The 20,844-nt window shown below is 51.5% G+C and overlaps 2 protein-coding genes across 4 annotated transcripts; both read right to left on the reverse strand.

The window, feature by feature from the left end:
• Positions 1 to 414: 414 nt before the first annotated feature.
• On the reverse strand, positions 415 to 14,440 carry ABCC2 (ATP binding cassette subfamily C member 2). The gene is made up of 32 exons (XM_042862923.1): positions 14,297 to 14,440; positions 13,700 to 13,873; positions 13,125 to 13,250; positions 12,180 to 12,314; positions 11,628 to 11,750; positions 11,418 to 11,473; positions 10,672 to 10,903; positions 9,793 to 9,971; positions 9,476 to 9,653; positions 9,027 to 9,281; positions 8,716 to 8,781; positions 8,499 to 8,636; positions 8,191 to 8,337; positions 7,834 to 7,918; positions 7,499 to 7,565; positions 7,199 to 7,325; positions 6,848 to 7,024; positions 6,561 to 6,728; positions 6,085 to 6,271; positions 5,851 to 5,983; positions 5,402 to 5,507; positions 4,935 to 5,154; positions 4,567 to 4,721; positions 3,810 to 3,965; positions 3,509 to 3,708; positions 2,917 to 3,043; positions 2,544 to 2,645; positions 2,327 to 2,470; positions 2,042 to 2,200; positions 1,659 to 1,825; positions 1,331 to 1,525; positions 415 to 915 (listed from the first exon to the last, which is right to left on the reverse strand). Exons 1-32 carry the CDS (start codon positions 14,336 to 14,338, stop codon positions 786 to 788), a joined length of 4,656 nt encoding a protein of 1,551 aa, XP_042718857.1. The 5' UTR covers positions 14,339 to 14,440; the 3' UTR covers positions 415 to 785.
• Positions 14,441 to 17,138: 2,698 nt separating this feature from the next.
• On the reverse strand, positions 17,139 to 20,824 carry CUTC (cutC copper transporter). 3 transcript variants are annotated; one of them, XM_042862925.1, is made up of 9 exons: positions 20,761 to 20,824; positions 20,402 to 20,473; positions 20,268 to 20,327; positions 19,936 to 20,145; positions 19,486 to 19,521; positions 18,962 to 19,095; positions 18,642 to 18,669; positions 18,170 to 18,275; positions 17,139 to 17,585 (listed from the first exon to the last, which is right to left on the reverse strand). In XM_042862925.1, exons 1-9 carry the CDS (start codon positions 20,819 to 20,821, stop codon positions 17,474 to 17,476), a joined length of 819 nt encoding a protein of 272 aa, XP_042718859.1. In that variant the 5' UTR covers positions 20,822 to 20,824; the 3' UTR covers positions 17,139 to 17,473. The 3 variants fall into 3 exon arrangements, with proteins under 3 accessions (XP_042718859.1, XP_042718860.1, XP_042718861.1); XM_042862926.1 differs by having other exon boundaries at positions 20,755 to 20,775; XM_042862927.1 differs by lacking the exon at positions 20,761 to 20,824 and adding an exon at positions 20,629 to 20,647.
• Positions 20,825 to 20,844: the final 20 nt, after the last annotated feature.

A 20,844-nucleotide genomic window follows, 5' to 3' on the forward strand; every position in this document is an offset into this window, starting at 1 on the left:
TGCTGCAGCTCTTGGCATGATGTCCAAAAAACAAAGGGTCAAGTGTTCGTCAATGATAACCAGTATGTACTATGTGTGTGGCATGTGTGCATGTTGGTGTATCATGCATATGTGCCCACACTTCTGTGCTTATGTGGCATGCCCCAGCACAAGGGTACAATAGCCTCAGGGACTCTCGTTCATTTGCATTGCAATCAAGGGCAGCTGCAGAGTTTCCAGAGTTCATGGCTGGTGCAGAGGCATGGGTCTATCTGTACACCCCCAACATTTATGTGCATAACCTCCGTACCACCTTCCTCCAAACACCAGCCAGGATTGAAGCTGAACTGAGTCTTACTTAGCATGCCTTAAAATCAGACTTTGAGTAGGAAGAGTAGAAACAGTTACAAGAGGTAAATAAATTATAACATTCACTTGGATTATACTGCAAATTTCATTCAGTAGTGCTACGGCATCTCTCTGCTAGGTTCCCCTGGCATAACAAAGTACAAAAACTTGGACACTTGGGGTGTACATGGTCTCCCTGCTTGACATAACTTTCTTCTGCATAAGTTATGTAGCTCGAGATCCTCGTGTGCACAGCTGGCAGGGTGTAGCAGTGGGTAATGGCTCAAGTCCGTATGTTCTGCCCCTGCCAGCCAGAGAAGTCACTCTCTTCCCTTCACTTCACAGCTGCAGAGACAAAGTCTTGGGCAGTCCAGCTGCAAGGAGATCCAGGTGCTGGGTTGGTGAATCCCAGCAGGAGGGAGCTGCTCACACGCAAGCTGCATGCTGTTCTACTCCACCTACAGCATGGTGGTTTCTGTGTTTGTGACGCCGGCGTCCTTTGCCATTGCAGAAAAGATGCTCTGCTTCTGAAGCAGCTTGTCGGGACTGTCAAATTCCACAATCTTCCCTGCTTGCATCACCATCACCCTGGCAGTGGGCAATGAAAACACTGTTGAGCTCCAACAGTCAAAGCTGATAGTGCTGCTGGCACCACTACCAGCCCCACCAACACACATGTTGCTTCTACAGCCACACTAGACAGTTCACCGCTCAGTGAACACACAGTTCTCATCTCTGCTGGATGGTGAAATGTATTTGGTGTCAAGAATCCCTCTGTGGCCTGCTGCTGTAGAGGGTCCTAAAAACATTACCCCCACCCCCCAAAGGCATAACTAATGCATGACCATTTTTCCCCTCCTCTGTTCTGCACTCCCACAAACTGTGCATTGCTGTTCTGGGCATTGCAACCACTCTTGCACCTCTGGCTGCATCCTTGCATCTGCTACTGGCTGCCTCTCCCTACCCCAGTAGCCCTGAGCCCCGTTCCTGTGCCTTATGGTACCTGTTGCTGTCCATGATGGTGTGGAGGCGGTGGGCAATGGTCAGGACAGTGCAGTCAGCAAAAGCGCTCCGGATTGTTGTCTGGATTAAGTGATCAGTTTCTAGATCCACAGCTGCTGTTGCTTCATCCAGGATGAGGATCTTGGCTTTGCGGAGAAGGGCCCGGGCCAGACATACAAGCTGTCTCTGCCCAACACTGGGAGGAGGTAGGGGATGTGAGTTACCAGGTAAACAGAGGGTGCCTGTCTCAGCCCCTCACCCCACCACAGCCCCCTCCTAGACCCTGGAGAAGGGCAGGGAGCAGGACATGCTTCAGTTCCTTTGCTCACCTCAGGTTTTCCCCTCCCTCGCTCACGATGTGTTGCAGCCTCTCAGGAAGTTCTTGCGCATATGCCTTCAGGTGAGCTAGCTCGAGGGCCTTCCACACCTCCTCATCAGTGTACTGGTCGAAGGGGTCCAGGTTCATCCGCAGGGTGCCACTGAAGAGCACAGGGTCCTGCCAGGGACAGCACAGAGTGTTTGCACCTATTGTGGCCATTCAGCAAGGCTGAATGCTTGCTCTGCAGCCTGCCCCTGGGCAGGGAGGTGATGATGATGATGAAGAGTGCTTGGAGTGGGATCCCTGCAGCACCCAGGGAGGTGCAAAGGGCCGTGGCATGCCCAGGGCAGAGCTGTGAAGATGTGGGGTGCAGAAAAGCTGGAATTGGCTCACCTGAGGGATGATGGTGAGGTTCTGGCGCAGGTCATGCAAGCCAATGGTCGCTATGTCCAATCCATCAATGATGATCTTTCCCCCAGCAGCCTCCAGAATACGGAAGAGGCAGTTGGTGAGAGAGGATTTTCCAGCCCCCGTCCGGCCCACAACTCCAACCTGTGAAGCAGATGTTTAGATCACCTAACAGGGCTGGAAATAACTGAGTGAGCACTCTCATCTCCACCTGGTGGGCCTTCTCCAAGCCACAAAGAAAGGGTGCAGTGCAGGCAAAGAGGTCCTCACCTTCTCAGTACTCCCAATATTGCAGTTGATCCCATGAAGAACCAGTTCCAGTTCAGGTCGGTACCGAACTTCGTAATTCACAAACTGGATCTCGCCTCTGCTGGGCCAGCCGTGGGGTGGGCGCTTGTCTGTCACCCATGGAGCCTAGGGCACAGGAAGATTAGGGGGCTGCACCAAGCTGTGCAGCAGGTGTTGGCCCACAACCTGCTCTCCTCACCTCTCTCTTGACCTTCATGTATTCGTGCACCCGCTCTACAGCCACAATATTTGTCTCCAGCTCCGAAGTCACCCGCACCAGCCAGTTCAGTGTCTGGGTCACCTGCACAGCAGAGCCACAGAGCTCAGTGGGACCAGGGAACAACCACCTTTTGTTGAGAGTTTATCGAGAACATGCTCCTCCCCACGGCAGCAAGCATCCCCGTTACATGTGGATGCATGTTCCCCTGGCTGTAATCCCCGGGTGATCACTCTATCATGTATTCCTGCTAATCCCCTCTCCACACACTGCAGATGAATGTGGGGCAGCATCATGCAGCCAGCCCAGAGCCATCAGCCCAAGAACTTAACTGAAGAAACTTTCACTGACTCACGTTGAGGGCAGAGGAGACGGAGAGACCCACAATGCCGCCTTCCAAAGAGTTTTTTGAAATTACAGCCAGAAGTGCAGAAAAGAAGACCACCAGGCTGCCAACAAACTCCAGACGGATGGCCAGCCATCTGTAATGGGAGAGCACAGCCCCAGCACAGGGCCAACCAGTGAGACCAGCATCTCATCAGTGTTGAACTCAGTACCGTATGCCAGCACCAGGCAATGCCCCCATCACACTCCTACGTGGCCTGGAGCATTGGCATCTTCCCAGAACCCACCCTTGACAGCACAGTTCGCTCCACTTAGGCTCTGGATACTTCACTGGAGCTTTCAAAATCACCCTAAAAAGCCTCCTTCCACAGACGGTGGCCCTATCTGAAGCTCTCCCAATTCCTACACAGACCCTCAGAGCACGTCCTGATTGAGCTGCAGGTGTCCCTGTTCATTGCAGCGGAGTTAGACTGGATGAGTTCTAAGTGTCCCTTCCAACTCAAATGATTCTATGATTGTGATTATGAAGGAGGACTTTAGCATCTCCAGAACATCTCCCAGGAGCTGGATGCAGAGTGGTGTGGCATAAGGAGCAAACTCACCTATTTGAGACTATCCAGGAATGAACAGTTTTCTGGTTGATGTCCATTATCTTCTCATTATGCTGCAGGAACCGCTGTTGATGTCCATAGGACCGGATGACGGAAATGCCTGACACTGTCTCACCAAAGTGGGAGTAGATGGGAGACCTGCTGACGGAGTCCAGGCGCCGCAGCTGGCGCGACGTGGAGATGTAGAAGCGCTGAAATGAGGGGACAGCTCGATTACCAACACAAAGCCCAGCAGTGACAGGGACACTGCTCCAGGCTGGGCAAGAGCTGCTCTCAGACCCCAGCTACTCACCAGCACAAAGTAGTAGAAGATGCCCAAGGGAACAATAACAACAAGGAAGAATGGGGTGGCCAAGGCGATCATGAGCAATGTGCTAATGATACCCATGAAACAGTTGAGCCAAGTGCGGAAGGACGTGGGAATGGTCTCGTCTATTGTGAAGATGTCCTGTGGTGTAAAAAGAAGCAGGGAGAAGCAGTCAGTGACTCCAGAGAGAGGAAAAAACCCAGAGGCTCCACACATACAGGATTCCTATGCACCCATACTTCAACACAGTACAAAAAATTTGAGAAAATATTGGATCAAACTGTATTGATGTAAATGTCACAGCCTCACTTAGGGCCACAGATCCTAGCTTGGGTACAGCTTAATTAATGGAGAAGATTCCAATAATAAGACTTTACAAAGTCATTTACATTGACTGTATTATTTTGTTTGGCCCTCTCGTTGTCTCAGGACAGCTCTAGGCTCCTGCCTCTCTCTGTAATGTACTCTGAACCCTCTTCAGTTTTTCTACATCCCTATTGGCCAGGTGGCCCCAAAACAGGACTCAGCATCCAGCTGTGGCCTCTCTTTCACTGAGCAGATGAGATATAATCCCCTGTAATTTGCTGGCCACTCTCATTCTCAAATATACAGCCCAAGATGTGGTTTAACCTCATGGTGAGCCACGCATTCATCATACCCTTCTGCTCTACAGAACATGGCACCACTCAACACCCGCCAGACCTGCCAGAACACCTTCCACACGTAGGGGCTGTTCTCCTACCTTGGCAAACCTGTTCACAATGCGGCCAGTGGGAGTCGTGTCAAAAAAGCTCATGGGAACACGTAGGATGTTACTGAGAAGCTGCTCGTGCAAAATCCGGGAGGCTCGCATGGCACCATAAGAAGACAGGATGGTTGCAAGGAACAGGAAGAGAGCTGCAAGGAGAGCACAGAGCGGTCAACCCCAGATCACGTGTGACACTGGCCCCAGGCAGTCATGGGACACATGGAACAATGAAGTTGTGCAGTATCCCACTGTGACATCCTGCATCCCACCTCCTCGCCATGCCACAGTAACTGCATCCCACCAGCCTTATCCCTGCTGGATCACACCACTGAGTGAGCAGCACCCTGTGTCCCTGCACTCACCCTGTGAAATCCCCAGTGCCCCAAAGACGCCGATCCGCAGGTCTCGCTGCTGCACAGGGTAGGTCTCGTTCTGGTAGCGCTCAGCATCATCGGTCCAGGCACTGAGCCACAGGTTGGTCCCCACATAGGCAACGTAGTTTCCCACAAAGCCCATGGCAACTAAGAAGGAAAAGCCGAAACCAACAGCACGGAGGTACTGCATGTACATGGAGAACTTCACCTGTGGAGAAGTTCAGCTCATTATCACTGCCCAGCAAATCACAGCCAGTGACACCCAACACAACGTTAGACTTGCTGCCCTCAGTCCTCCCTCCACCATACTGCACTGTCGGGGACCTTGGACACCACCTCCATGCAGTGCTGTGTTCTGGCTGCAATGGGGCCACTGGAAGCTGGCACTGGCTTCTCTTGGCAAGAGTCAAGGTCAGTACAGAGTGCTCCTCTGCCTCCTTCTCCTTCTTCCTCACCTTGCCAGTTTCCACAGCTTCCTTCTCAATCAGCTTCTGGCCCTTTATGTTCTTGACGAGCTCCTCCTGGACCTTCTTCACAGAAGTGGTGCTCCGTGTACTGATGCTGTGGGAAGGTGATGGGCACTGTTAGTACCAGGGTGCTGCTCTGGAGGTCCTGCTCTGCGGTTGCATCCCACATAGCACTGGGACACCAGTGCTGGAGCTCTCTGGGATGAATGTCCTTACACAGGCAGCTTTGAACAAGCTTTGTGAAAGACCACAAGGTCACAGCAAGGCAAGTAAAAGCAAGATCAGATGCTCCTGACCCAGCATTAGTTAGGGTTAGAAGCAGCAAGGAAAGTTCCCATCCCCTTCTGTGCAGGAATCTCCCAGTGAAGCCCCCTGATCTCCTAAAAAGTAATGCAGGAAGCAGGTGAGAGAACAGAGAGCTCTGGCTGAGTCCCCACCTGCGGGTGAACTCTTTGCGAAGGATGCTGGCCTCTCGCTTCAGCGTCATGGTCACCACATCATCAGGCCCCTCCTCCACAAAAGGCTCCATACCTTCATCCCCCTGCTCTTCAATCCCATCTAAACCAACAGCTACAGACATGGGAATGAAAGACAGACCAATGAATAGCATCTTGGAGCTTTCAGAACCTCAAGACACACACATCCCCTATACCCAGTAGCATTCCCAGTACCTGCAGTAGTTTCTTCTGCAGCACCCTCCTCCTGGCTACCATATGAGTTCAGGAACTGGGCGAAGGCTCCCCTGTTTGCAAGCAGGGTGCTGTAGGAACCATGTTCAGACACTGCTCCTGCCACCAGCACCACGATGTTATCAACCTGGGGCAGGAAACTGATACTGTGCGTCACCAAGATCCGTGTCTGCAATAAAGTGGCACTGTTGTTGGAGGGCGGTGGAATCAGAACACCTCTTGCACCCCAAGCTTTGGGCTGACCTCTGCTTGAGGACCTCTCTGCTCATCACCACCTGACCATGGGTACACATGGGTACACTCCTCCACATCCCTCTAGGACTCTCTTACCTACTCAAAAGCCACAGGATCCCTTCTCTGTCCCAAGCAGAGGAGGGGCATCCCAGGAGGATGGGCATCACAGTAGCAGAGACATTTCTGCCTGGCCGTGTCTCAGGAAGGAGGGCACAAGCGCTCACCTTGTTTTGCAGCAGCCCTTTAGGTCCCAGCACGTGCTCGAAGAGGTGCTTGCCAACATGCGCATCCACAGCAGAGAGGGGGTCATCCAGGATGTAGATGTCAGCATCATTGTACACAGCCCTGGCCAGGCTGACTCGCTGCTTTTGGCCCCCACTCAGGTTAATGCCCTGAATGAAAAGGAACCCCCATGAGCCCCAAGCTGCCACAGGGTGCCGGCCCTTCTCTCTGCCATGTGTGTTCGCCACATATTTGTTTATCCCCATTGCGCAGTGCCCAAAACTGATACCTTCTCTCCAATCTCTGTCTGGTCGCCTGCAGGTAGTAGCTCCAGGTCTGGAAGGAGGGCACAGGCCTTGATGACCTTCTGATATCTAGCTTCATCCAGCTCTGATCCAAAAAGGATATTGTCTTTCAGCGTGGCATTCTGGATCCAGGCCTGCTGGGGGACATAGGCCAGGGAGCCCTGGGAGAGAAACAGAAGAACAGGGTAATCACCAGAGCATCAGCCCAAACAAGGCCACCTCACACCTCTCAGAACTACCGTGGTCCCTCACCTGGGGGGCGCATGGTCACCCAGTGCCCGCCCCATGCCTATCTGTGAGCCCTACAGCCCCTGGCACAAGCCAGCCACTCTCACCTGAATATTGATGTGTCCTTTGATATTCTCCATCTCCCCCAGCATGGCCGATACCAGTGAAGACTTCCCTGAGCCCACAGCCCCGACCACAGCCACCAGGCTCCCAGGTTTGATGTCCAGGTTGACACTGCAAGACAGGAGAGCCCAGTGAGCAGCATGTCTCTTGCAAAGGACCCACACAGAGCAGAACACAGCTGGGGGTTCACCATGACTGGCACTGTAAAGAGAAGACTGCCTTGCCCAATTAAAAGCTTAGAGGGAGAGGGACCCATCAGGCCCTATATGGCACACGGCACTTACTCTCTTATTGCAGCATTCCCATCCTGCTCCCAAGTAAATGTGGCCTCCGAGAAGCGCACAGCACTGCCTGTCAGCAAAGAGATGCACCTCAGGGCTGAGAAAGTGCAAGTCAGCTTCATCCCTTGTGATTGGATTGGGCATCCCAAACCAACCAGTCTGCACCACCCCCAAAACCTTCCATGCGTCCTTCACCTGGTTCTGCTCAGCTCCTGCCTGCACAGATCCACTTCTGAAATGTCCTATGGCCCCCAGCATATCGTGATCTGCTTGCTGCTTGCTGGCGCGAGGTGAGGGCAGCCAATAACCCACAGGGACTAAGCCAGAGCTTTACCTACCTGGGATGGAGTCATGGTGAATAGCTGAGGTGTCCAGATCCTCTCCACCCAGGTACCGTTCCAGCCTCACCTTTGAGACATTGGTCTGCCATGGCAGAAAGAGGATGGCATGAGGCACAGCAGGGCGTGCTTACAAGAGCCCCCTAAGCAGAGCACCCCATACACTGCCTACACTCAAGCATCATCCTCCACCTCTGAGCCCTAACCCTGTGTCACACAGGCAAGTCCCATTCCACCATACTGCCAAAAGAGCTCTGTGCACTGATACTTGGGTGCCCAAGGCCCAGAACAATTACACATCTGAATCCCATGTGCTGGCTCAGACAGAGGTATCAGGCAGTCCTCCTGAGGGCTGACCTGCACTAAGGAAGAGATAACCAAGGGCAGCATGGCCATGGGGTAGCGTAGCACATTGAAAAGGGAGATGGAGGTAAAGGCTTTCTGTGCATCCAGGACATTGTTCTCATCCACCAGTACGTAGACAGCAAAACTGGCCAAGGAGACCTGGGACAGAGAAAGCCACCATTAGTGTGGTTGTGTGAAGCCCAGGTCATTTGCTTCCCCTCACTTCATGCTGAAGGTTCCCCATTTTTCCCATCCCCTTGGTCCCAACCCAACCCCAGCTGTCAGGAAAGCGCAGCTCTCCCCAGCCTGCTGGCACTCACCAGGAAGGGGGCACATGAGAACACGAAGATAGAAACTGACTGTAGGTAAGAGAACTTCAGCAAGTTCTTCAGTTCACATCCTCGAATGTCATTGATTCGCTTCTCAAATGAGGGCTCCCAGGCAAAAAGCTTCAAGATCTGTGAAATAACCAGAGTGAGCTGGTGCTGGCCTCACTGGAATGCCCATCTTCCAGGGAGCCCACACTCTACTACTCACCTTGATTCCACTGAGGACTTCACTCATTATTTTCATGCGCTCATCCTTGTTCTTCATGTTCTTTATCTACAAACAGAAGAGCCAGAGGTCATGGCTACACCTCAACCAGACAGAGCTCACTCTTGAGAATGCACCTGGGCTGCCTTAGGGAAGAGAAGGGAAGGCTCCAGGACCCGGGAAGACACCCTATGAGTCTGGATGACCACCCCAGCCCAAATCAGACCCAGTCTGGGAAAGATCTGCAGCATAACAAGGAATGCTATGGGAACAGGAAGAACAACAACAGGGAAAACCTTTCTCCCACCACTGACCTGTATGTCTTTGGACTTGTTGACCAGGAATGCATTTATGGGGATGAGCAGCACCATGACTGCAAGGCCAGCCAGGACAGAGGGGCCCAGCTCTCCCCAGAGGAAGACAATAGACAAGATAATTTGCAAGGGTGATGACCAGAGCTGGTGAACAAAGTTGGCCATGTCCATGAATCTTTGGGCATCAGCTGACATCAGGTTCACAGTCTCTCCCACTGTAGACTCTTTGCGAGTGGCACTGGACATGGTGAGCGCCTGGAGAGAGAAACTGTGGTCAATGCAAACCTTATGGGAGCAGAACTGGGAACCAGCAGGGTACACTGAAACTGCTCCTCAGATCTGGTAACTATCAGATGTGCTGTTTGCCCCAGGCTGATGGGAAGAGATGCTGGAATTTCCAGCCCAGCTAGGAGAAAGCCAGCTGGGGATGGTGACAGAGCCATACCTACCTTCTTGTAGATAGCAGCAATGAGGCTGGCACGCACATTTGTGCCAAGCTGGAAGCACAGGTTGAAGTACTGCTGCAGGCAGAGGGACTGGAGTGTCGCGGTCAGGAAGAGCAGGACGCTGTACAGGTACCCCTCCCAGGCAAAGGCCTCCGCATCTGACACAAAGGCGATCAGCAGCCTGAGGGGCAGAGAGGCCATGAGCAACCCACCCATGGAGACAGACCCAACAGGGTGCTCCAAACCAACACAGGCAGTTGGGTGCTGAGCACACAGGGAGGTGGTGGGGCTGGGGGCAAGGCTGGGATGGTGTGACTCACTTCAGCAGCTGGGGGCTGACAAACACAAGCATATCATGTACCAATTTGAAAGCCACCGACATCATAAGGTTTTGCAAGAAGGTCTTAAAGAGGACTTTAATCAGCCACTTCTTGGGGTAATCCTTGTGAGAGGAATCCCCTTTACCTCTCTTTTTCTTCTTCTTTGGCTGCTTCTCCTCCTAGAGGAGAAAATGAAGAAATAAATGAGCAGGTCCTATGGCTTTTGGCACCTGAAAGGATGCTTCCAGGGCAGCTACATAACCCCCAGATTAGGTGTACTGAATGAAGCCCAGGCTTTTACTCCTGTCATATTATCTATCTATATTATGGATAAATTATAGAAAAATTCCTTCTCAGAAAGAGTGGTGATGCACTGGCACAGGCTGCCCAGAGAGGTGTTGGAGTCACGATTGCTAGAGGTGTTGAAGGAATGTGGAGAAGTGGCACTAAGGGACATGGTTAGTGGGCAGGGTGCGGATGGGTTGATGGCCAGACTGAATGATCTTAGAAGTCTCTTCCAACCTGAATGATTCTGTGATTCTCTCTCAATTCAGAGTGATTTTCACTCAGACCTGGGAGATATCTGGGACAGGGAAATACAGAGACAGGGAAGCTGCTTGTACTGCAGCCTTGAGGGATGGTTCCTGTTCTTCTGCAGGGCATAAGGATGGAGAATTTCTTGGTATCTCAAAAAATAAGGATCTGCTGAGGATGGGAAAGACCTTGCCACAGGATTCCCCATCTTTGTCCATGGCCCTGAAGAATCAGAGTCAGAAAACTCAGCACTGGGGGCTGTAAGGAGATGAGGTGACCCTACTCAACAAGGCTGGGCTTAGATCTCTGCATCTCATGCAAGGCCACACGTAGGAAGGGATTTACCAGCACCAGGATGTCCTGGCTCTGGGCCTTGCTCATCCCATTCATGTGCTCTGTGTCACGTTCCCGGCGTCTTTTCTTGCGTTTCCGTTTCTCCAATTCTGCTTGGGCCTTCCTCAATTCAGTCTTCATGTTCTTCTCAAAAGTAGCATATAAGGCCTGTATCCTGTCTTCATCTTTCAACTCCCAGACATCTTCAATTTCCAAGGGCTTTCGATGGCCCTTGTAAACCATCCTGTAGGGCAGGGAGATCTCTCCTTAGCAAGTCTCCAACACTGAGTCTGTAGGAAGGTCCTTACTGCAAATGCAGAGCTTTCGGAGTCTGGTTCCTAAAAGAGGGAGAGCTACAAACCGAGCTTCCTGCAGTTCAAGCCTCGATTTGTGTTCACAGCCTATTGTGGCTGAAGTTCCCATGCAACTTTCATGCCACGTGGCAGAGCCATGACAGATCACTGCTACCTGCAGGCTGGGCCTAATGCACCAGGGACCAGTGCACAGCAGCTTGGGTGTCCAAGCTCAGGCTGCATAGACTGCACTGATTCTCCTTGGCCAGCTCTTGGATGGGGCCCTTGGCACTGATCTATTGGGTAGCAGGCAGCCCACAGCAAGGAGTTGGAACTGGATGGACTTTGTGGTTCCTTCCAACCCAACCATTCTGTGATTCTATGCTGTGATGCTATGGCTCATAGCAGCCTGTGCAGCTCAGCCCTGAGGTCTCCCTGCATTTTGCCACCCATAGTCCTGCTCACCTGCTGTACCACTCGAAGGTGATGGAACTCAGGATGGAGGCTGTCACCACTGGGTTCTAGAGTGCAAAGGAAAGAGAAGTGAGTACTGAGGCATTGCAGGTGCTAAGATGAAATTGACAAGAACTGACCAGCTCCTGCAGCCTCCAGCTCTCCTTGTGCCCCTTCCCACTCCTTCCCAGCACCCTCACCCACCCTGCATGCACTTCATACCTTCTTTGCAAATTCCTTTGCTTCTGGGGAGATATCTGAGAAGCCTGAGACAATAAAGAGCAGCAGCTGGAGCCCATAGGAGATGAAGAAGAGGACAAACCGTGGTACATCCGAGATGGGGTCCTGTGGGAAAGTAGAGCCCAGGGTGACTGCTGGGTCTTGTCTCAAGGCCACCTGGCCCTCAGAAACAGCATTCAAACTAACAGAGCAGTTGCAGAACTCTGTGTCCTCTCTCAGCTTCCCTTCACCACCCCTCTTTCCTTCTCCCCCGCTCCTCCCAGATGTCCATAAGGGGAGAAATTTGTCCTGGTTTTCTCATGCTTCCTCAAAGGGAAAGGGTGAATTTAAAAGGCTATTCCTCTTCCAGTTCCCAAGGTCCATATGGCAGCTGGGACCTCACTGATACCACTGAGAGCTTGTCAAGGGCTGAGATCCATAAGGAACTCGATGATCCTTGTGGGGTAATATCTCAAGGTCTTCTATGATCCTATTACTTTCTTTGGGGACTGAACAATGCTGTGGGGAAATACACAGCTCCTTGCCAAACCCAACCTGCAGTGCTCTCCGGACAAGGGACTGGAACGGCAGGATCCCACAGAGCAGTGACAGGATCCAGAAGCAGAACAGTACCACCGAGTCTCTGCGCAAACAGAAGCTCCGTGCATAGTGGATCAGAAGCACCAAGATCTGGAAGAAAAACCATCACTGAGGTTCGGGCAGGGCAGTAGGACAAGCTCTGCCCTTCAAACACGCCTTTGGGGTACATGTACCCAGGCACTGGCACACGTGGTCTTTGCAAGTCCTACAGAAGCTTCAGAGTTCATCACACAGGGCAAAGGTTTATTTCAGGGAGACATCATATCAAAATGCTCATAGGAAAAACAAGGTCTGAAGGCACCCCAGCATTATGCTTTAGCTGTTCTCACCCCAGGTTCTTGGCCATGCTGTAAAGAGCAGGCATAAAGCAATGTTCTAGCTCCTGAACATCACTACAAGCCTGATATTACACAGGTCAGAGACCCGTGGTTAACAATATCTCCTAAACTTTGCACATAAATTCAACTGATAAAATAGTAACCATTAGCAAATTGTTATGTTTGCTTCTAAGTGCAGCTCCTAAGTTTTATGACTTTATTAAGCCTGTTAGATTGGCCGATAACTTCTACAAAATATCTGCTACTCCTGTGCACGTGTTCCCCTGCGCACGCAGCTCCTATGCCCTCAGTTTTCTAGACCAATCTCGCATATCTTCATTCACAAATCCAATCTCTAATCACAGATCTCCTCTGCCTCAGAATTCTATGGCACTTCTCAACTCTTCCTTCCCACAGAATTCCCGCAGATACTCAGTGCTGCCCCATCCCCATCTCCCAGGTTGCTCTTCTGCAGAAGCAGTCTGCCTCCATCCCTGTGCTATGGAAGCTTTCTGCAGCTCAGGCCTGCCATCTCATGCCATCTCTTTGGTGACACTCAGCACGTTGTCCCGCTGACGCTTACCCAGGTAACGATGTATAGGCTGGGGTTGGTGTACCAGACAGCTGGCAGGGAGTTCTGCCCTGTGCCCTCTGTAACTGCCAAGACCAACTCTGCCACAGCTGTCATCAACAGCAACGTAGACAGCACCTGTGAGGAGAGGAGGGCAGTTGTGAGGAGAGACCCAGCACCCTGTGCACTGGAAACCAGTGGGAAACAATGCGACTGGATATAAAAGCACTAAGCCCTGTAGATCACCGCACCCTTTCCAACCCAAACCTGGTGCAAAGAGCTTTCTTGTGCCCTTCCATGGGAGCACTGCCATCATTTTAACCTTGGAACACACAAGCACATAATATCAGAGGCTGCAATGCACACCTAAGACCTCCCTCCTGGAGCGTCCCAGCCATGTGGTGCCCTCTGTCCCAGCTATGCGTCATCATGGGCTTCCTTCTGGCTTTTCCATCACAGTGCTTCTTCTCTCCTACACCTCTCATCTGTTCATTCTTCACCCAGCTCCAGCTTAGAAGCTTTCTACACACCACTGCTCAACCCAGGCTGCTCCTGCCGGCTTCTGTGGCCCCTCTGCCCCACACTACCTGTTTGATGATGTAGAGTTTGGTCACAGATGCTTTCTTGGATTTAGATTTGCACAAGGGAAGGAGCTGCCATGGAGCCAAAATCCAGAGGAAGCCAAGAGGGATCCAGACCAGCACTGTCTGCTGGAAGCACACTGGGAGGTCAGCATCTGAGCGAGCGAGGAAGGAGTCATTCTGGGGACAAAAATAGACAGTCAGATCATAGAACCATAGAATCATAGAATATCCTGTTGGAAGTTGGAAGGGATCTACGAGAATCATTGAGCCCAACCGTCGGCTCCACAAAGGGCCACCCAACAATCAGACCCTATGTCTGAGAACACTGTCCTGACACGTCCTGAACTCCGGCAGCCTGCAGCTGTGACCACTGCCTGGCAAGCCTGTTCCGTGCCCACTGCCCTTTGGTGAAGAACCTTTTCCTAGCACCCAACCTGATCGTCCCCTGAAGTCACTCAGGATCGCTCAGCCCTCACCTGACTCACAGCACCAGCACTCTGATAGCTCCTATCCCTCCTGTTTCCACTCCACTCAGCACCCACCATCCTCACTTACTGCCCACCAAGCACCCTACCCCAACAGACCAACACAACCACTCACCCAGAAGACAGACCCGCAGAACTCCTCCAAGGCTGCTGACATGGCTGGGGTGGACAGAGCCAGCAGCTCCTTCTCTCGCTCTGTTCAGCTGTGAGAGTCCTGGGTGGATGCTTGGAATAAAAGTCCCTACACACCCTTGGTCGCTGTCGGGATTAAATCCTAATGGCATACAGTTAATTGTTAACTTGGTGTGGTTGCGCAATTCTGAAAGCAAACCAGTGACCAAAAGGGCCTTGGAAAACCATGAGTTCCAAAGAAGGGAGGAGATGGAGGCTCAGAGAAGAGATGGAAGGGAAACTGCTGTCACAGACTCCCTTCATCACATGGCCATTGCTTGAAAATCACAGCCTTCATCAGTGTATACTGAGATAGGTGTATGATCCCACAAAAGACAATCTGTGTTGGCGCAGTACATCTTTCCCCCGCTGGGACCACGCCAGCAACTCCCCAGTACCCATGTGACCAGAGAGCCACACCTGGAGCGAGTCTGACCCTAAACCATCATTCTGCTACTCTGGGAGGTGGGGGCTGGAACAGATGGGTCTATCCTAAAACAGAATTTGCTTTGTCTCGCAGGATTTCAAGGAGCATTAGGTAAAAGGGGAGGGCGCACAGACCAGAAGAATTCTGCTGTTTCATTGTTCAGTGTTTGGCTCAAGAGTCAAGGGTGATACAATGACTAATTGCATAGAAACAAGCCCCTTGTCATCAATCACAGAGGAAGGTCCAACGTCTAACCCGCTGGTTAATTATTATTGCCTTGTCTGATTAAATCCTCTTCTTTTTTTGGTAAACAAAGCTGTCCCCAGTGCCATGTCCTCCAGCCAGCACCTGCTGAGGAGAGCAGCAATCTGATGTATTAGATAGAAGATCACCGAATGGAGCAGCCACTCCCTCGGGTTCTTCTCAGTTCAAAGTGCTGATGTAATTTGTGAACTGTGGGGTGCTATGAACACATTCCTGTCTTCACCTTGTGGTTCACACCATGGTCTTTCCCATCCCTCTACCCCACAGCCCTGCCTCCTGAGCTGAACAAAGCCTCATACGTATTGTACCTAGGCTGCACCTAAATCCTACCTTTCTTTTTTCCAGCTTATTTTTGCACAGTAGCTGAGATCCAGTCTTTCCAATTTATCTTCATAAACACGATCCTTAAAGCCCTTGTCTCTACCAAGTTCTACTCTGCCCACTGGCCTTGCTTATAAGGCTCACGAATGGACCACTTGCCCCAGTGACAGCTTCCTATTAAATACTCCATCCCCTCGCTTGCCTTGCTTTCCAATGCATATCATAGAGCCCATCCTCTCGCAGTCTTTTGTCTCTTGTTCAGAGCTGAACAGCTCTCCTTAGCTAAGAATGTTTAAGACAAGCATATCCACTCTTCCTCTACCCTCAGGCTTGCGACACACTCATCCTCCTGAAAACCTGTAAAGACACCTTAGTATCCTTCAGCTCCTTCCACAAAGCTTCTTCCATTACAATATGCAGAAAATGGATATTGTATTGCTGGGACCAAGCTAACTGAAGTGCTCTTCATGCCCCCAAAGGGGGGGGACTTAGTCTCCAGGACAAAGACTTCTGCAAGACAGTGTACAAATTGATCCAGACCTCATAATCTCTGAAAAGTTTATTTCTTGGCTTTCTTATCATGCAATGCCCTTTGAGTTCAGAAGCCTTTTTAAAACAAACAGAGCTTGACACAAAAGAACCAAACTACATATACGACAGCAGAAGGCTGCGTCAGCATGATACATTAATTGAGTTACAGGTATCGACATGACTCAAGAAATCTTACAATGTAAGCCACAAACTCTTAAACTCAATTAACCTTACGTGAAATCACTTCTACCAAGTTTGAATCCTTCCTACTGAGTGTCCATCAGCCAGCACTGACCCCAGGCTTTTCAGCTGTTTTCCCAGCTTATATGTTGTTTGAGAATTGCTTTCTATGTTCCCAATATGTGTTTTGAGAGACACTGATACCTCTGATGGATCCATGTGAAAAAGGGGATACACTCTCCTACATGAAGCTCTAAAGTTATAGTCTTTAGCTATAGGTTTTCAACTATCTGATTCTGTTAAGGTAAAACCAAAAGAAGCCTAAGTTTTGATTCCAACTAGTCAGCAATAAACCCATAGGCACTTTCCCCCTCACACACTGTCTGAAGAATAAGAAGATGCTTGTGAAGATGTGTTAGGAAAATGACCTGGAAACTCCCTGAGAAAAAATACCTTGGCTTCCCAAGGAATCTCACCACATACCCTACCCTCTCTCATCTGTAGCCCAGGTTGGCTCATAGCTAGCTCATCCCATCAGTCAGGTAGTAGAAGCTTTTTGCCACATAGGCTCATCACCTCTGCGTATCAAGAGCTTTGATGTGCTTCCCTTTACCTGAGAGATGCTGGGTTTCTAATTCTCAGCTGTCCTACTGGCTGACACAAGCAGACCTTGTCTTCCAGCTGTGGCTGTTTCCCTTCCTGGCATTTTGGATGTAATCGTTTTCTCTTTTGGTGCAGCACGAGGATGATTAATTCAGTGTCCCCTCATCTGACTCTTACCTCTCTTCTGCTGCTCTCACACTTGGCCCTCCTGAGACATAACTAGGGTTTGAGTTATGTTCTTAACTGAGTGCTTTTTTGCTATTACTTTGTTCTCAGGAAATGTTTCTATCTCCTGTACATATTGCCTCATATTACACAGATGAGCTAATGTGGACTTTCCCATTTGCAGTATCTAGAAGTGATGCCAAAGCACGCTGTACCAAACCATGCAAAATGGAGCACACAGTACCATCTGCAAAATAAATTCAAAACAACAAAAAAAACCACAGTAAAAACAGAGTAAGAGGGAAGCAGCTGCAGCGTTTATTTGATGATCACATGCAGTGCTACACAATTCATTCTCCCATACTTGCTCAGCTCCCTTCCTCTCTAAATACAAAGAGCTGAGCAGCTTGTCGCCATCACATCCAAGAATGAGTCCTTTTACTTAAAATGGCCAACATAAGTTTCCAGGCCAGGGACTGGTCACTCAGGGGAAACCAAGGGAAGAAACATCAGGCTTTGTCACCTAATTTGCATCCTCCGCAGCCTGAGGACGGAAGCAGTACACATCTGTCCACGTGGCAGGAAAAACTCTGGAGTCTCGGTGCTCTTGTTCCAGCACAGTGCTTTCCACTACAGGATGTTCTTTGCAATGGCATTCAGTGTCCTCACTTTAGCCACATCCGCCACCTTAATGGAGTATTCAGGGGCAGAGAACGACGCTCCCATGGCAACATTGGGATTTCTGTATAGAAAATGACTGGTTACTTTCTGCAGGTGAAGCAGAAGGGTAGAAGACATTAATGAAAACCCACCATTTCCCCCACAGTGTCGGCAGCAGTCAGAATACCTGCTGGTACCACTCAGATCAAAGATGAGGCAGAAGCAGAACAAAGAACAGTACAGAGGACAGAAAAAAACAGCATCTACAGAAACCCAGTGCAGACCTGTGGTCTTTATCACTGTTCAGAGAGGCACATCCCACGGGCCTTCCAAAACCATTCATCAGTGCTGCAGGTCAAAGGTAACTAAATCAGAACACACCCTCCAAGTGTCACTGGAGTGCACTCAGAACACCTAGGGCAACAGTAGCATAGGAAATGGCCCAAGGAGCTGGTTGTGCATGGAACTCATGTCCAGACAATGAGCACCACTGGATTCACAGACTGCAGAACACAGAGCCAAGTAACACAATCCCAACCACGACAGTATAGTTAACACACAGAAAGCTGTTTGAAATTTACACCTGTTCCACACACCTACATTTGTATTAATCCTGATTTCCCCCAGTACAATTTTGCTAAGAAACAGTAAGAAATAATCAGTTACCTGAACTTCATCCCCGAGTCCCGTGCTGAGCGAGCAGAGCAGTGAAACTCAGAAGCAGAAGAGCCTTCCAGAATCCTCTGCAGGTTGCGCTCTGTGATGCCACCCCCTGGTGGGAAGAATCCTTGTTTATGTCACATCCAGCATAGAAAGGACTATCACATAGCCAACATTATCCCCGAGATCTATCCCCTAAGCACCACCTACACAGAAGGGGAAAGAGCCCTTGGGACGAGAGACTGGCACTTGAAGAGATGGGGGAAGACTTGATTCACGTCCTCCCGCAGATCTATAACTGCCCCCCAAATCCTCCAGTGAGCAGCAGCTGCAGCGTTCTGCAGCCTTTACTCAGACCATGGCAGGAACACCTCCCTCCAAGGGATGCGGCTCAGAAAAACCAATCAGACAGTGCACCCCAGGGCAAGAGGAGCCAGAGGCAACTAGACCTGTTATAAATGACAAGTAAAAACTTTACCTGGCACTACGACAATTCTGCCCTTTGCCTGAAAGAAAAATAACTTGTTAACGATACTGGCACAGCACTAAGTCCTCACATGCCACTACGGGGAACAAAGAAAACTTATGTATCGCAGCCTAGAAATTCACAGTGGCTTATGATTCTTGCATTCTCACTCCAGGGATCTAGCCCAAAGGGACTTGGGAAGTCAGATCAAGGACAACCCAGAGGTGGGGGGCACTTGTGGACAGCAGCTTCCCCACAGAAATGAGGATTATCACAAAGAACGTGCCCAAGAAGTGGCCACAGTAACCCAGAGGCATATAGGGAGCACTTACCTGTTCTGCAAGTTTCTTAATCAAGGATAATCCTTCCAGTGCTGAGCTGTCGCAGCCACTGGTCAATACCCGCTCAAACCCCAGAGAAATCAGAGTCTCCAGTGCCAACTGAGGGTCGTGCACCATGTCGAAGGCTGAGAGACCAATGGAACAGTTCAGAAATAACTCACTGCTCAAGCTCAAGTCCCCATTCCAGCCCAGGAGAGAGACGGCATAGTCCCTTCTCTCAGCCACAGCTCCCAGCTATAACATCACCCTCACAGTAACGGCAGGGCTGCAGCATTCAGCTCTTTGGACATTTTTACTCCATGCAAGGCAGTAACATTGCCACCAAGCTTAGACCCCCACCGGAAGCTAAGCTCTCGTGGGCAAACAGCACAGCTACAGCTCTAGCACAGTACACACAGCTTTTTGCCCTCCACAGAAAAACCACCAGAATAAGCCCAGCTACTCCCCAAGCTCCCAGTCTCTGTCAGTGGGGCAGAAGCTGGTCCCTGCCAGGGCCACCAAACTCTGTGACTCACCTCGATGAAACGTGACTGGCAAGGGCCGGCAAACAGCTGTAATAAGAACACATGGTCAGCCTGGATTGCTACAGAGAGTCCTTTGTGTCAGAACCAGAAAAGCACATGAGATTTCCTTCACTACCTACAATTTTTGTACTAGATTAGCCCAATGCAAACTTCACCAGTACTGCTCAACACTGGCAGTTCGCAAGCCAGTTTACCTTCTACAAGAAGAAACGTAACTATCCTATACTATCTAACTAATGCAAACTAAGTAATGGAAATACTGATTGCAGGGCTCCACTGGATAGAAAGAGCAAGGACGCATACAAGACCTGCAGACTATGGAACCCAATGCTGTGCATTCTACAGTTACAGTGAGACAGCCCAGCACGAAGCTACCATTCCCGGTGACAGCAAAGAAATCAGGCGGCGCTTAGAGCAACATTTACAAGCAGGGATTCTCACCCAGCAACGCCGTGCAGAGCTCCGTATCGATGCGTCCATCCTCAGTGAGGGCCCCGAAGACCAGCCCATCCGCACCGTGCAGTTTGGCCAGGCGAATGTCAGCCTTCATCACCTCCACCTCTCGGTCTGAGTAAAGAAAATCTCCGCCGCGAGGCCGGATCATGACGAACACCGGGACACGCACGCACTGCTTCACCACCTGCAGGAGCCCTGGGGGGAGAAACGGGACGGGGGGAGGAGACGGGCTTACAGAAGGGCTGGCGGCACCCCCAGGGGGCGCGTCTCGAGAAGAACGCAGCGAGAACGGAGGGGAGTGGGGCCGCGCGGCTCACCCATGCTCGGGGTGGTTCCTCCCTCCACCAGGCCCGCGCACAGCTCGATCCGGCCGGCACCTGCGGAGAGGCGGTCACACCTGACCTCGGCCCTCACCCCGCTCCCGCCAACCGGACCGGGCCTCGGGCCTCACCTCCACGCTCCGCGTTGACGGCAGACTCCACTGAGTCCACGCACACCTCCATAAGGAAGCCATCGTCCATGCCTAGGAAGGAACAACACGGTCGGCCCGGCTCGGCCCATGGCGGTCCCCGGCTGCCTCGCGGCCTCCCGTCGAGCTTCCCCGCCCGCTTCCGCCTGAGGCCCCGCCCCCCGCGTTCGGCATCCGGCCTCGCCCCCTCGCGGCCCGGAGCCCCGCACCCTTCGTCACCGGCCCCGGGCCGCGAGGGGGCGAGGCCGATGCGCCGTGTCCGGGCCGAGCCCCGCCTCCCTCCGCCGCAGCCCCGCCCCCGCCCCGGCCCGGGGCCCCGCCCCCGTCTCACGCGCCTTCACCTGCGCTGGCAGCGCGCGGGGGTCGCTGCTGGCTCTGGGTCACGTGCCGCGGAATTGTCATGGTGACGCCCGGAGGTGGCCGGA

This window comes from Lagopus leucura, unplaced genomic scaffold (assembly GCF_019238085.1).
Source record: "Lagopus leucura isolate 7727_CA_CO unplaced genomic scaffold, USGS_WTPT01 Super-Scaffold_739, whole genome shotgun sequence".
Classification (NCBI taxonomy): Eukaryota; Metazoa; Chordata; class Aves; order Galliformes; family Phasianidae; genus Lagopus; species Lagopus leucura.